This window comes from Sus scrofa, chromosome 3, assembly GCF_000003025.6.
Source record: "Sus scrofa isolate TJ Tabasco breed Duroc chromosome 3, Sscrofa11.1, whole genome shotgun sequence".
NCBI lineage: Eukaryota > Metazoa > Chordata > Mammalia > Artiodactyla > Suidae > Sus > Sus scrofa.
In genome coordinates, this window is record NC_010445.4 from 11,771,510 (window position 1) to 11,784,022 (window position 12,513).

The 12,513-nt window shown below is 40.7% G+C and overlaps 1 protein-coding gene across 7 annotated transcripts in view; it reads left to right on the top strand.

Annotated features, from left to right (window-relative positions):
* The window catches only part of GTF2I (general transcription factor IIi), a 154,499-nt gene that overhangs the window by 114,582 nt on the left and 27,404 nt on the right, over window positions 1-12,513 (top strand). For all 7 annotated transcript variants that reach the window (XM_021086344.1, XM_005661994.3, XM_005661991.3 and 4 more), the window contains 5 exons: window positions 375-485; window positions 2,327-2,392; window positions 6,059-6,242; window positions 9,626-9,684; window positions 10,421-10,492. In XM_021086344.1, coding sequence (XP_020942003.1) covers window positions 375-485; window positions 2,327-2,392; window positions 6,059-6,242; window positions 9,626-9,684; window positions 10,421-10,492 — 492 coding nt within the window. The remainder of the gene's footprint in view (window positions 1-374; window positions 486-2,326; window positions 2,393-6,058; window positions 6,243-9,625; window positions 9,685-10,420; window positions 10,493-12,513) is intronic.

The following is a 12,513-nucleotide window of genomic DNA, read 5'->3' on the forward strand; positions in this document are numbered from 1 at the left end:
TACAGTTGTTGGTAGCTGTCTCCATTAAAGCCTTTTTTTTGAAAAATTTAAAATCCGCTATAATTCTAGACAGCTCTCTGAGAGTGTGGTGAAGGGGAAATTGATAATGACTTAATTCAAATTAATTCAAACTGAAAAATGGAAAAAAGGAGACGAAGGAAAATGAGGATTATTTACTTGAGTACCTCCCAAAAGAATAGGAAACCTAGACATGTAATGGGGAGAAACGTGCTGAAATGGCAGTATGGAAATAGCAGCGGCTGATCCTACCGTGTTTAAATCCCCCCATGTCTTTGGAACGTTGAGAGTTTTACAGGCGGTGGCTGTCACTCACTTAGACTGTTCCTCCAGTGATGATAGTTTTCTTTTTCAAGATGATGATTATTCTCCACCTACCAAGAGACCAAAGAGCAATGAACCGCCCCAGCCGCCAGTCACAGAACCTGCCAATGCTGGAAAACGCAAAGTGAGGGAGTTCAACTTCGGTAGGTTCTCAATTCAGTACAGTCCTCTTAAGTCTAAACTTTTTGTCTGTTGTTTGTTTGTTTAAGGGCTGCACCTGCAGCATATGGAGGTTCCCAAGCTAGGGGTCGAATTGGAGCTACAGCTACCGCCTTCACCACAGCCACAGCAACGTCAGATCCTTAACCCACTGAGCGAGGCCAGGGGTCGAACCTGCATCATCATGGATGCCAGTCTGGTTCAGTAACCACTGAGCCATGACGGGAACTCCTTATTTTAAACTGTTTATGTTACTGAGTTACAGCCTTCTTGGAGTAGGAGGCGGTATCTCTAACCTTAACCTGAGGAAAACCCAGGCAGGTTGAAGTAACTCCACAGACATTGCTTTTGCATGGTTCGGGAGTACCAGAGCAAAAGACACGGTGTCTTCGCTTATGAATTGTAATTAGTAGACTTGAAACAGTGTCAGTGTTAGTCATTTTAGTTTTTCTTGCTTTGTGTAACTACCAGCCTCTAGTGTATAACCAAACCCCCGTGGGCGATGCAGCCTTCTGAAGGGACTGAGTAAACGATTAGTGGCAGATTGTGTTTGTGATCCATATTTTAGCTCTGTACAATTTTATTTATTTATTCTTAAATTAAAAAAATTTTTGACGTTTTGTATTTGTTTTTTATTATTTTTTTTCCTTTTTGGCTGCTCTGTGGCATATTGAGTTCCTAGGCCAGGGATCAGATCCTAGTCGTAGTTGCAGCATAAGCCGAAGCTGTGGCATCACCCCATCCTTAACCCACTGTGCTGGGCCACGGATATAAACTATGTCCCAGTGCTCCCAAGACGATCCCATTGTGACACAGCACGATCTCCTAAATATTTATTTAAAAAATGATTTTTAATCTACCAGCCATGCCTGTGGCCAATAGAAGTTCTCAGGCCAGGGGTTGAATCAGAGCTGCAGCTGAGGCCTACGCCACAGGTCCAGCAGCACCAGATCTGACCCATATCTGCAACATATGCTGCATCTTGTAGCAACACCAAATATTAGCCCACTGAGTGAGGCCAGGGATTGAACCTGCATCCTCACAGAGACAGTGTTGGTCCTTAACTCACCGTAGCCACAGCTGAAACGCAAGCCCTATACATCTTTTAGATAGCACTTAAATATTTTAACTTGTCTTAGTCATGATTACTAGACATGAATTTATATACTTAGTAAATTTATGTATATTCTTTAGCATGCTATTCTATAAAGTATGCTATATATAAAGTTTTGTTTCCATACAACTTAGATATGTGTAAGATTTCCTCAACAATCTCTGAGACCTCTCTTTTGTGCTTCCACTTTGTGTCTTTAATTGGACAAGTATCTTCTCCCCTCCTGTTTTTCAGAATTTTCAAGGCTAAAAAGAGGTACTCAGTATGAAGCATGCTTTGGTTTTTTGTTTTTGGCTTTTGGGGGGGTGGATTTTTGGGTTTGTTTTTCTTTTTTCTCTTTTCTTTTTGACTGCAGGTGGAAGTTCCTGGGCCAGGGATCAAACCCAAGCCACAGCATCGACTTAAGCCACTGCACTGACAACCCTGGATCCTTAACCTTCTGTGCCACAAGGGAACTCCTAAAGTGTTTTAAAAATAAAATTTAAATACTTGAGGCCTTATAATCAATCTCTTATTGTAGCAATTCTAAGAACTACAAAAAAAGAGGAAGTGCTACGGAAAGCAGAAAAATTACAGAGGTGGATTATTAAATATTAGGATATATTATGTAGAAAATAAGTGATTATATAATATGTTGGGTCATCTTAAGAACATATTAGTGCCCCCAAACAGGGATTTATCACTGAGGTTTAACTTTCTCTCAATTTTCAGAGAAATGGAATGCTCGAATTACTGATCTACGTAAACAAGTCGAAGAGCTGTTTGAAAGAAAGTATGGTAAGTCTGACCTCAAAATCTTGTAATATTTTGTTCGTGTGCATTTTAACAATGGAAATACTGCTCATCTAATGTGAGCAAGTCTCATTCTACCTGTTTGTGCCTCCTTACAGATCTGTCCCTGAAAATGTGGTGGATAGTGTCGGTCCAAATGTGAGAAATTTTGTCTGTCGATTAATATAAAGCTTTGAGAGTTTTACATATATATTCAATGCAAAATCTTAGGTCTTGGAGATTTAATTGAAGATTATTTTCTTAAGCAATAATCTTTCTTAATCCGATGTATTAAATCTAGTGTTCATCTCATTTTCCCTATTATCTTGACATATATCTGAGTTTGTTAGATCTTAAATCCTCTTTTCCTGTTATTTTAGTATTCTGTACTGTAGCTTCCTTTACATAGTGAGTGGTCAAAGAAAAAAGATGCAGTATCACTCGATGGTATATATCAAATGCTCAACTAAAAATAGCAATGGTTTAAAAATGTTTTCCTTTTTTTTTTGTTTCAAGAAGTTTTTACTTTGCAAACAACTGGCAAGCTGTAAAATTGTCTAACACACTGACTTTTAACTTGAAAATATAATTTCTTTAGTGCTCTCCTGCATCACCAAATTTCTGGAAGTGATGTTTTTAAATGATAAACCAAATTGGGACTATTTATTTTATTTAATTAATTTAATTAATTATTATTATTATTATTATTATTATTATTATTATTTGGCCTTTTTGCCTTTTCTAGGGCCATTCCCACGGCATATGGAGGTTCCCAGGCTAGGGATTGAATCGGAGCTGTTGCCGCCGGCCTACACCAGAGCCACAGCAACGTGGGATCCGAGCCGCATCTGCAACCTACACCACAGCTCACAGCAACACCGGATCCTTAACCCACTGAGAAGGGCCAAGGATCGAACCTGCAACCTCGTGGTTCCTAGTCTGATTCGTTAACCACTGCACCACGACGGGAACTCCGGAATTATTTACTTTAATAAGCTTGAAACAAATGGTTTTCGCTCATGGATGATAACTTACCCCTCAGTGAAGATATAAAATTAGAGTAAATTTAATGAGGAATTCAGTAACTTTTCCTTTTATGTTTTCGGTTATTTCCTTAAGGTTCTCTTTGTATTTTTCCCACTTCTCAGTAGTCAGAGTCTTTTGCAGGTGACTTTAAGTGGACCATTTCAAAGCAAAACTCATAACATGTTGTACCTGGAAACAGTAGATCGTGGTGCTAAGATTACGGGCTGTGGGGACAGACTGTCTGGCCGTGTCTCTTTATTCTCTCAGAGCCGTGCTCTCCTCACTAGGGAAAGGCCTAGACCTACAGAACTGTAGGCCTATTGCGAAGGTTTGATGACAGACATGAGCTTGTGCTTGTGAAGGGCTTCCTACAATACCTGGAGTGTGAAAGCATAATAAATGCTTGCTGTTTATGTTTTTGACATTATATATTTAATTTAGTACTATTATGAGTAAAAGTAATTTATTTTTCACATCAATTTTATCAGCATCAGTGCTTCTCAGAAAGAAAGGCAGAAGTACATTTTACTTTTTCTTTTTTTAAGGGCCAAACTCATGGCATATGGAGGGTCCCAGGCTAGGGGTTGAATTGGAACGGTAGCCTCTGGCCCACACCACACCACAACCACAGCCATGTGGGATCTGAGCCACATCTGCAACCTACACCACAGCTCAGGGCAGTGCCGGACTCCCTCCCAGGGACGCCGGGGGTCTAACCCACATCCCCATGGATACTAGTCGGATTCGTTTCTGCTGCGCCACAGTGGAAATTCCCTGTTTTACTTCTGTTGCATTGGTGATGTATTTGATTAATTTGTATTAAGAGAATGTTGACTAATCATGAGATTATAATAACAATATTCACATTTTACACTTTCAAAGCATCTTTATGGTAATTGCCTTCAGGAAGATATTTCATTGTTATGTGTGAAAATGATTTTCAAATATATGTCAACAAAGGAAATTAAATCTATCTCAGAATTAATGTGTGATATGGTGCATTTGAAACTTTAGTACAGAGATTAATGTTTAGTAATTAAAAGTTAACATAAAGTACCAGCCAAAGAGTGGAACTCTTCTGAGGGGCGCTTCCTGAGGGAGCGGGGCCTGAGGGAGGTCCCCGTAGTCCCTTTTGCTTTGGGACCTTTTTGGCGATGTTGGCAGCCCCCATGCTGCTCCTCACCTCGCTGGAAAGCAGTTTATACGCCTGGGCTGCGTCGATTATGGGCGCGCGACGACTGTGAAGGAGTAGTGTTACATGTTTGCTATGCAGTCAAAGAAAAATTGGCATTGTTTTACTTGGTATTGAAAAGTTTACTGCGCGCTTTTTAATGCTACCTAAAAATGTGCTTGTGTTGTAGGTGAATGTAAACTGATGCTTTAGAAAATCTTTTATGAAATTCCTATTTCCAAACACCCTCTAGTGTGTCTGGTCACCCACGTTGAACAGTGTTTTAGTATTACAGGGTTTTCTTTTTTGTGCTTTCCCGTGTCATCTGCTCTTGTGGCACAAACATTTTAAAACTGTGATGTGTCAGACATCATGTCATTTCACCTCTCACAAGTCTTCATTGCACAAAGCCGAAATGGTGAGAGGAAGGCATTCTTTTTTTTTTTTAGGGCCACACCCTCGGCACATGGAGGTTCCCAGGCCGGGGGTTAAATCAGAGCTGCAGCCACAGTAACACGGGAACTGAGCCGCGGTGGCAACCTACACTAACCTCATGGCAACGCTGGATCCTTAACCCACTGAGCGAGGCCAGGGGTCGAACCCCTGTTCTCATGGATGCTAGTCAGGTTCGTTAACTGCTGAGCCACAAAGGAAACTCCAGGAAGGCATTTTTTAAATCTGAGTTCCATTATCACAGCTAAAAACATTATGCCACTTGATACCCAGTGACATTTAAATATCCCATTTGTTTAGCAAATCTAAATTCTCTTGTGGCACAGTGGGTTAAGAATTCAGTGTTGTCACTGCAGCCCCTCGGAGTTTGATCCCTGACCTGGGAACTTCCACCTGCCACAGGTGAGGCCAAAAAAACAGAAAGAAAGAAAATGACAGTGGAGGAGTTTCTGTGGGTCAGTGGTAACAAACCCAACTAGTATCCGTGAGGATGAGGGTTTGATCCCTGGTCTTGCTCAGTAGATTAAGGATCTGGCATTGGTAGGTCAGCAGCTACAGCTCCAATGCTGCCTCTGGCCTGGAAACTGCCATATGGCACAGGTGCTGCCCTAAAAAGACAGGAAGGAGGGGAGGCGGAGAGGGAAGAAAAGAGAAGAAAATGACAGTGGACTTTTTTTTTTTAAAAAAATAGAAAAACCAACCTTTTGAAATCTGTTTAATAAAATTATCAAAGTCTACTTGTTATATTTGATTCTTAGGATTCCCCATACTTTTGAGTGTTTGCAGCTCTTGTATTTTATTCTCAGATACATAAATCTTAGAATTTTTATAGTTCAGAAAAATCTCCTTTAGTTATTTTATTCAAAAGTCCTTTTTACATGAATAGTATCTCTTTCATCACATGCTGTATGTATTAGCTGATATTAACTGGACATTTGTCTGGGTTCGTATGATTCTTTTCTATAAACTATGCTTAATGCTTGTCATTTCATGATTTTTCCTTTCTCTTTTTATCCCTAAAGCTCAAGCTATAAAAGCCAAAGGTCCTGTGACGATCCCGTACCCTCTTTTCCAGTCCCACGTGGAAGACCTTTACGTGGAAGGACTTCCTGAAGGAATCCCTTTCAGAAGACCATCCACCTACGGGATTCCTCGCCTTGAGAGGATATTACTTGCAAAGGAAAGGATTCGTTTCGTGATTAAGAAGTAAGACGCTTGGACTTTTTTTGTCTGTTTTCTTGATTGGTGCCTTTTTAAATTTTTTTTTTTTAGGAGTGTACCTGCAGCACATGGAGGTTCCCAGGGTCACATTGGAGCTGCAGCTGCCAGCCTGCACCGCAGCCATAGCAATGCTACATCCTCGCTGCATCTGTGACCTGCACCACAGCTCATGGCAACACCGGATCCTTGACCCACTGAGTGAGACCAGGGCTCGAACCCGCATCGTCGTGGATACTAGTCGGGGTCGTTATGGCTGAGCCATAATCGGAACTCCCAGTGCGTCTTTTTATACTGTACAAATATTCATTAACCAGTAGGGCTATAACTAAATCGAGTTTGAGTTATTATGTGTTGTTTTCTATTTTTCAGTGCATCTATGTAAGTTATGCTAGATTTGGCTTTTGGAACATGAACACCTATCCATAACTGATTTTCTTTCTTTCTTTTTATATCTTTCTTCCCTTTTTTTGGCCCTATGGAGTTCCTAGGCTGGGACCAAATCTGAGCCACCATTTCAGCAATGCTGGGTCCTTAACCCACTATGCTAGATTGGGGATTGAACTGCCTCCCAACAATGTAGAGTTGCCGTGTTCCCTTTGCATCACAGCATGAACTCCCTCGCGTACCTGATTTTCATACAGGCATTGTTTGCTAAGACTGCTGAGGAAATATTAAAGTAATTATTAATATAACAGTGTCTTAGAGTTCCCATTTCTGGCTCAGCAGAAACGAGTCCAGCCAGTATCCATGAGGATACGGGTTCGACCCTTGGCCTCGCTTGTTGGGTTAAGGACCTGGCGTTGTCATGAGCTGTGGTATAGGTCGCAGACGTGGTTCGGATCCTTTGTTGCTATAGCTGTGGCTGTGGTGTAGGCCAGCAGCTGTAGGTAGCTCTGATTTGACCCCTAGCCTGGAAACTTCCTTAGGCTGTACCTGCAGCCCTAAAAAGCAAAAAAGTACCGGGAGTTCCCTGGTGACCTACAAGGGAAATTATCCAGCATTGTCTCTGCTGTGGTTCAAGTGACCCTGGCCTGGGGATTTTCCTGTGCCACGGGCAGGCGTGGTTAAATGAACTGAAAGCGGCAGTTGAAATGACATGTGTGAATGCTTCCATTTAAAAATGGGAGCCACATCACATATTATCGCATTTTCTAACTAAATAAAATTTCTCTTAAAGTAAAAGGTTTTAAAAAATAAGAGCAACCTATTTCAGGAAATGTAGATATATGGAGACTTTTTATTAGATTCATGAGTCAAGTGTTGGATTTGTTTTTAAATGGGAACAATTGGAGAATAGTTGTCTATGAAATTAAGAAATATAATTGCTAAACTGAAATATTTAATTGAAAGGCTAAAAGATTGTTAGTCCTATAAATTGTAAAGAACATTGCATCTCTGAGATGTAAATAAGGATGTTTCAGTCCTTATCTAGTGACATCTAAAGTGAAAAGTATAGGGGAAAAAAAAGTATAGAAAATGAGTAGCAGTTATTTTTCAAGCCTAAAAAATGTGTGGAGCAGGATACATGAGAGGAAAACAAAGAGGTGTGCTGAGTCACATTTCATAAAGTTTCTGTGCCCTCCAGATGACGTAAGAAATCATTAGATTCCAGAGAATAAGACCGTGACCTCCGTGAATGAAAATCACACTGATTATACCCTTGGAAGTTGTAACACTATTAGGCCATTCTTTCCAAGTGTGAAGGAAGAATGATTTGATCCTTGAATTCTGTAGCCGGCCAAACATGTGTACAGCAAATAAAGATTCCAGCATTCAGGTTCCCATGTGGCAACTTTGGAGTGCGGGGACGCAGGTTCGATTCCACGCCTGGCACATGGGTCAAAGTTCTGGCATGGCCCCAGCTGCTCCTTGTTTCAAAACTGTGGCTCAGATTTTTTGGCCAAAGAAGAAAAAGAAAGTAAAAGATTCCATCCAAGAAGAGGCTGGGGAGTAGTCTCTTATGAAGTTGAGTGGTAGACAAAAAGGGCTTGTTATAAAACCCTGGTCTTAGTCCGCAACCATAAACAAGTGCTTCTTCCTCCTACATACTGATATATTAATAAGCATGTGGTTTTAGGAACTTTTTTGTACTATTGTTTTCTTATAGTGCTTGCTTTTTAATTTATTAGAAGTGTGACGTTTATAACAATATTTAAAAAATTATTTTGTCGATTTTCCTCATAGCTGCTAGTCTTAAAGCGTATACAACTCTTATGTTTGGATATTTAAATGCTCGTGCAAGCTAATCACAAGGTACTCCTGCTGTTTTGATGCATTGCTTTATGGGAAGCCATCTTCCACATTTGGAAGGGACTTTTTAAGTCTTTCCTCAGAGGTTACTGTGGTTAGTCCTGATAAACATAAACCATCTTGTTTATTTAGAAGGGTAATTCCACATGTTAGCAAATGTTTAACTTCACATCTCCTTAATATTGTTCAAAAAGTGCTTGTACCATTGACTGAATCTTGTGTTAGTTTCCAGCATTTCTGAGGTTTGGGGTGATGGGGTCTTGCTTCTCTGTGATTGCGCTCTCCTCCCCTCTCCCTGTTACTTGAGGCCATTGCAGCAAAATAGAATGATGTTGGGTCTGTGTATATAACTTTTTAAAGTTAGATTATGTAAATTCTGTGATCGATGAGTTACGTTTTAAGGGGTGTTTCATATATTTGGAAAATTCAAAAACATTTATCTTGCCCTGCAAGTATTATTTTTGGAATATATTTAAGATTTGTATAACCACATTATAGACATGTTGAAGTAAGGTGGTCTTTAATGCAAGATGGAAGAGTCTCATTTAAAGTTTGTGTGGTTTGCTTCCTTTGGTGTTGTGCTCTTCTGAAATATCTTTGATTTGATTTATAAAAGTTAATGCTTGTGTGTGTATACACACATTCCATGAAGCACCTCATGAAACAATATACCATTATCATTTGGTTTAATACTCTGGAAATCTTGAGAAATTAGGATTTAATTGTGCTCAGGAGTCTAGGTCGTCTTTTAAAAACTGGCCTTGGTGAGTTCCCGTTGTGGTGCAGTGGAAATGAATCCGACTAGTCACCATAAGGATGTGGGTTCGATCCCTGTCCTGGCTTAGTGGGTTAAGGATCTGGTGTTGCCATGACCTGTGGCACAGGTCGCAGATGGAGCTCGCATCCTGCATTGCTGTGGCTGTGGTGTAGGCTGGCAGCTGTAGCTCCAATTCAGCCCCTCTCCTGGGAACATCCATGTGCTGCAGGGGTGGCCCTAAAAGGAAAAAAAAAAAAAACAAAAAAAAAAACTGGCCTGCATGACTGAAGATGAAATAAGTACTACTCATTTAACTGAAATATTTTCTAGTAAGTATTTAGTAATTTTTCTCATCTTTCAGACATGAACTTTTGAATTCAACTCGTGAAGACTTACAGCTTGATAAGCCAGCTTCAGGAGGTAGGTTTCCAGTCTTATGTCAAATTATATGTCAATTCAGAACGTGATATACAAGGAATATTGTCCAGTATTCTCTAGAAAAATAAACTCGTTTTCTTCCTACTAAGCCTTTATAAATCAATGTAGATATCACATTTCTGGTTAGATTATAAAAGGACCGTGTTTGTTCTGCTTTTGAAATATATAATATATGGAATATAGTCTATATTAGTGGAATTATCATCCGTTACTGTGCCCAGGGCTTAAATAAGACTTCTTAATGCACATAGCCCTAGGCATCGTTTGTTTGTTAGATGTGTTTTGAGGGAAATACAGTTGTGATTTGTTCTCCTTACTTGCTTTTGGCAGGGGGGGATTTAAATAGAAATTGCGTCACTTAGAGTTGGTGAAATAGAAGGATTGCCAGCATTATCGTAGCCCCAGACTTACCTCAAAAATCGCCTGCTAGCTGCTCTTGAGTAAAATGAATTCTATTTCCTGGCTTTTATGATGACACTTCAGAGTATCTGTGTAAAATCACTCCTAAATTGTAAAATTTCATTTTTGTCATTGTTTTGTGTGCTTTTTACTCTTTTTATTCAGTGTTAGCTCTGTTTTAATAAACAAGGATTCTGAAAATCCTTAGAGATGATTTTAGTTAGAACAGGAAAACAATACTAGCTATTTAATAATTTCTAATATTTAATAATGTATTACTGTCATCAAATTAGAGAATTTGTGTATGTTACTCTTGCAGTAAAGGAAGAGTGGTATGCCAGAATCACGAAATTACGAAAGATGGTAGATCAACTTTTCTGCAAAAAATTTGGTAAGTCTTAATTTTCCCTCTCTCTAAAGTATATTAGAGAATATTTTTTCCAGATTTTGCTTTAAGAAAGTAAATACAATGAATGACTCATCTCTAGTATTTTTTTTTTTTTAACTTATTTTGAAATCTTTTAAACCCATTCAGAAGAGGAGACACTGCTGTAATGAACCCCCGTGTACTTGTTACTGAGTAAGTTGTTCAGACTGTACAGGTTATTTAGCACAGGGCATTGCACAGTTCAGGGATCCTTTTGTCCTCATAGCTTTTCTTTTCATTTCATTTCTTTTTTTCTTTTTTTTCTTTTTTCTTTTTTGTCTTTTTAGAGCCATACCCGTGGCATATGGAGGTTCCCAGGTAGGGGTCAAATTGGAGCTGCAGCCGCCGGCCTACGCCAGAGCCACAGCAACTCGGGATCCGAGCCACGTCTGCGACCTACATCCCAGCTCACGGCAACGCCAGATCCTTAACCCACTGAGCAAGGCCAGGGATCAAACCCGCAACCTCGGTTCCTAGTCAGATTCTTCTCCACTACGGGAACTCCCTCATAGCCCTTCACAGTGGTGGCTGTGCCTGGGTTATCTTATTTGTGGTGCTTGCTGTGCTTGCATCTATAAACACTTAGAATACTCAGATTTGGTTTATCACTGCAACTGCTTTTGTTTCCACAAGGAACACCCTTACTTTGTCCTGCTTTTTGGCAACATTCAAAGTAGTTGTCTTATTTTTTTTCTTAAGCATTTTAAACTATTTTTATGGAAACTTCCAGTGGTTACTGACTCTCTTGCTGACTCGGTCTTCTTTGCTTTCTCACCGGCACCTCCCTCGGGTTCATTCTTTAAACCGTGGCGTGCTCCTCCACGGCTCAGACTGAAGCCCTCTTCTCTCATCTTGCCTTCTCCATAGTAGTCCACCCTGTCTGTCAGAGGGGAGTGTTGGCTATATTCCTCATGCCTTTCTCCCGCCACCCCTTTGTGTCCATGCACCTATTGGAGAGCTCTGTAGACCGCACGCGTCCTAAGTGAATAAATCCCCCATGAGTCTCTACAGCGTGTTCCTTTCCCAGCCCACTGAGCGGCATCACGTTCTACTCAGTTGTCCAAGCCAAACCCCTAGCAGTCAGGCTTGGGTTCTTCATTTCCCCAAGGCCTCCTGCTGACTCTACATTTAAAATGTATTGCAGGAGTTCCCTTGTGGGGCCGTGGGTTAAGGATCCAGTGTTGTCCCTGAGTGACCATGGCCAAAAACCAAACCAAAACAGCAACAGCAAAATACTGCAAACTCACTTCCTTCTTCTTCACTGTGCTTTGTCAGTGTAGTCAAAGCCAGTGTCCCAAGGCAGCCAGATTCAATCTCATTAAAAATATGAAGTGGGACTTGCCACTCACTGCGTGTGCTCTCTGGCTCCCCTTTGTGCCAGAATAAACTCCACAGCCCCTGATCTCGGCTACCCTTCCTTTCTTGTAATGTCGCTTTGTTCCCTGTCCCACTTGCCTACTTGTTCACTTTAGCTCCCTGGCTCAGGAACTTCCATGTGTGTGCAGCCAAGAAAGCAGAAAAAAAAAAAAAGAAAAAAATGTACTGAGTCTTGCAGTTCCTGTGTGGCTAAATAGGTTAAGGAGCCAGTGTTGTCAGTGCAGCGGCTTGAGTGGCTGCTAGCGCAGGGGTTTTTGATCCTTGGCCCTGAAACTGTAGCATCCATTGGGCCTCATTGAATTAAAACACTGAGAAGACCAAAGGAAGGATAGACGTGCCACAGTAAAGAGAATGTAGGGCTTCTCGCAGTTTTGTGAAAGAAACGATGTGAGTTTTGCCACAAAAAATCCAGTCTTCTGTGTGAGGATTCCTGTTCCTCACATGGTTTCCAAAAGTACTGTATGGCCCCGGTCTTTCTACGTGTAAGTGATTTACAGTGTTGTGCTAATTTCTGTTGGATAGCAAAGCGGCTTAGATGTACACATGTGTACGTTCTTCAGTAGTCCTTTCCGTCGTGGTGTACCCCAGGAAGTTGGACGTGGCTCCTT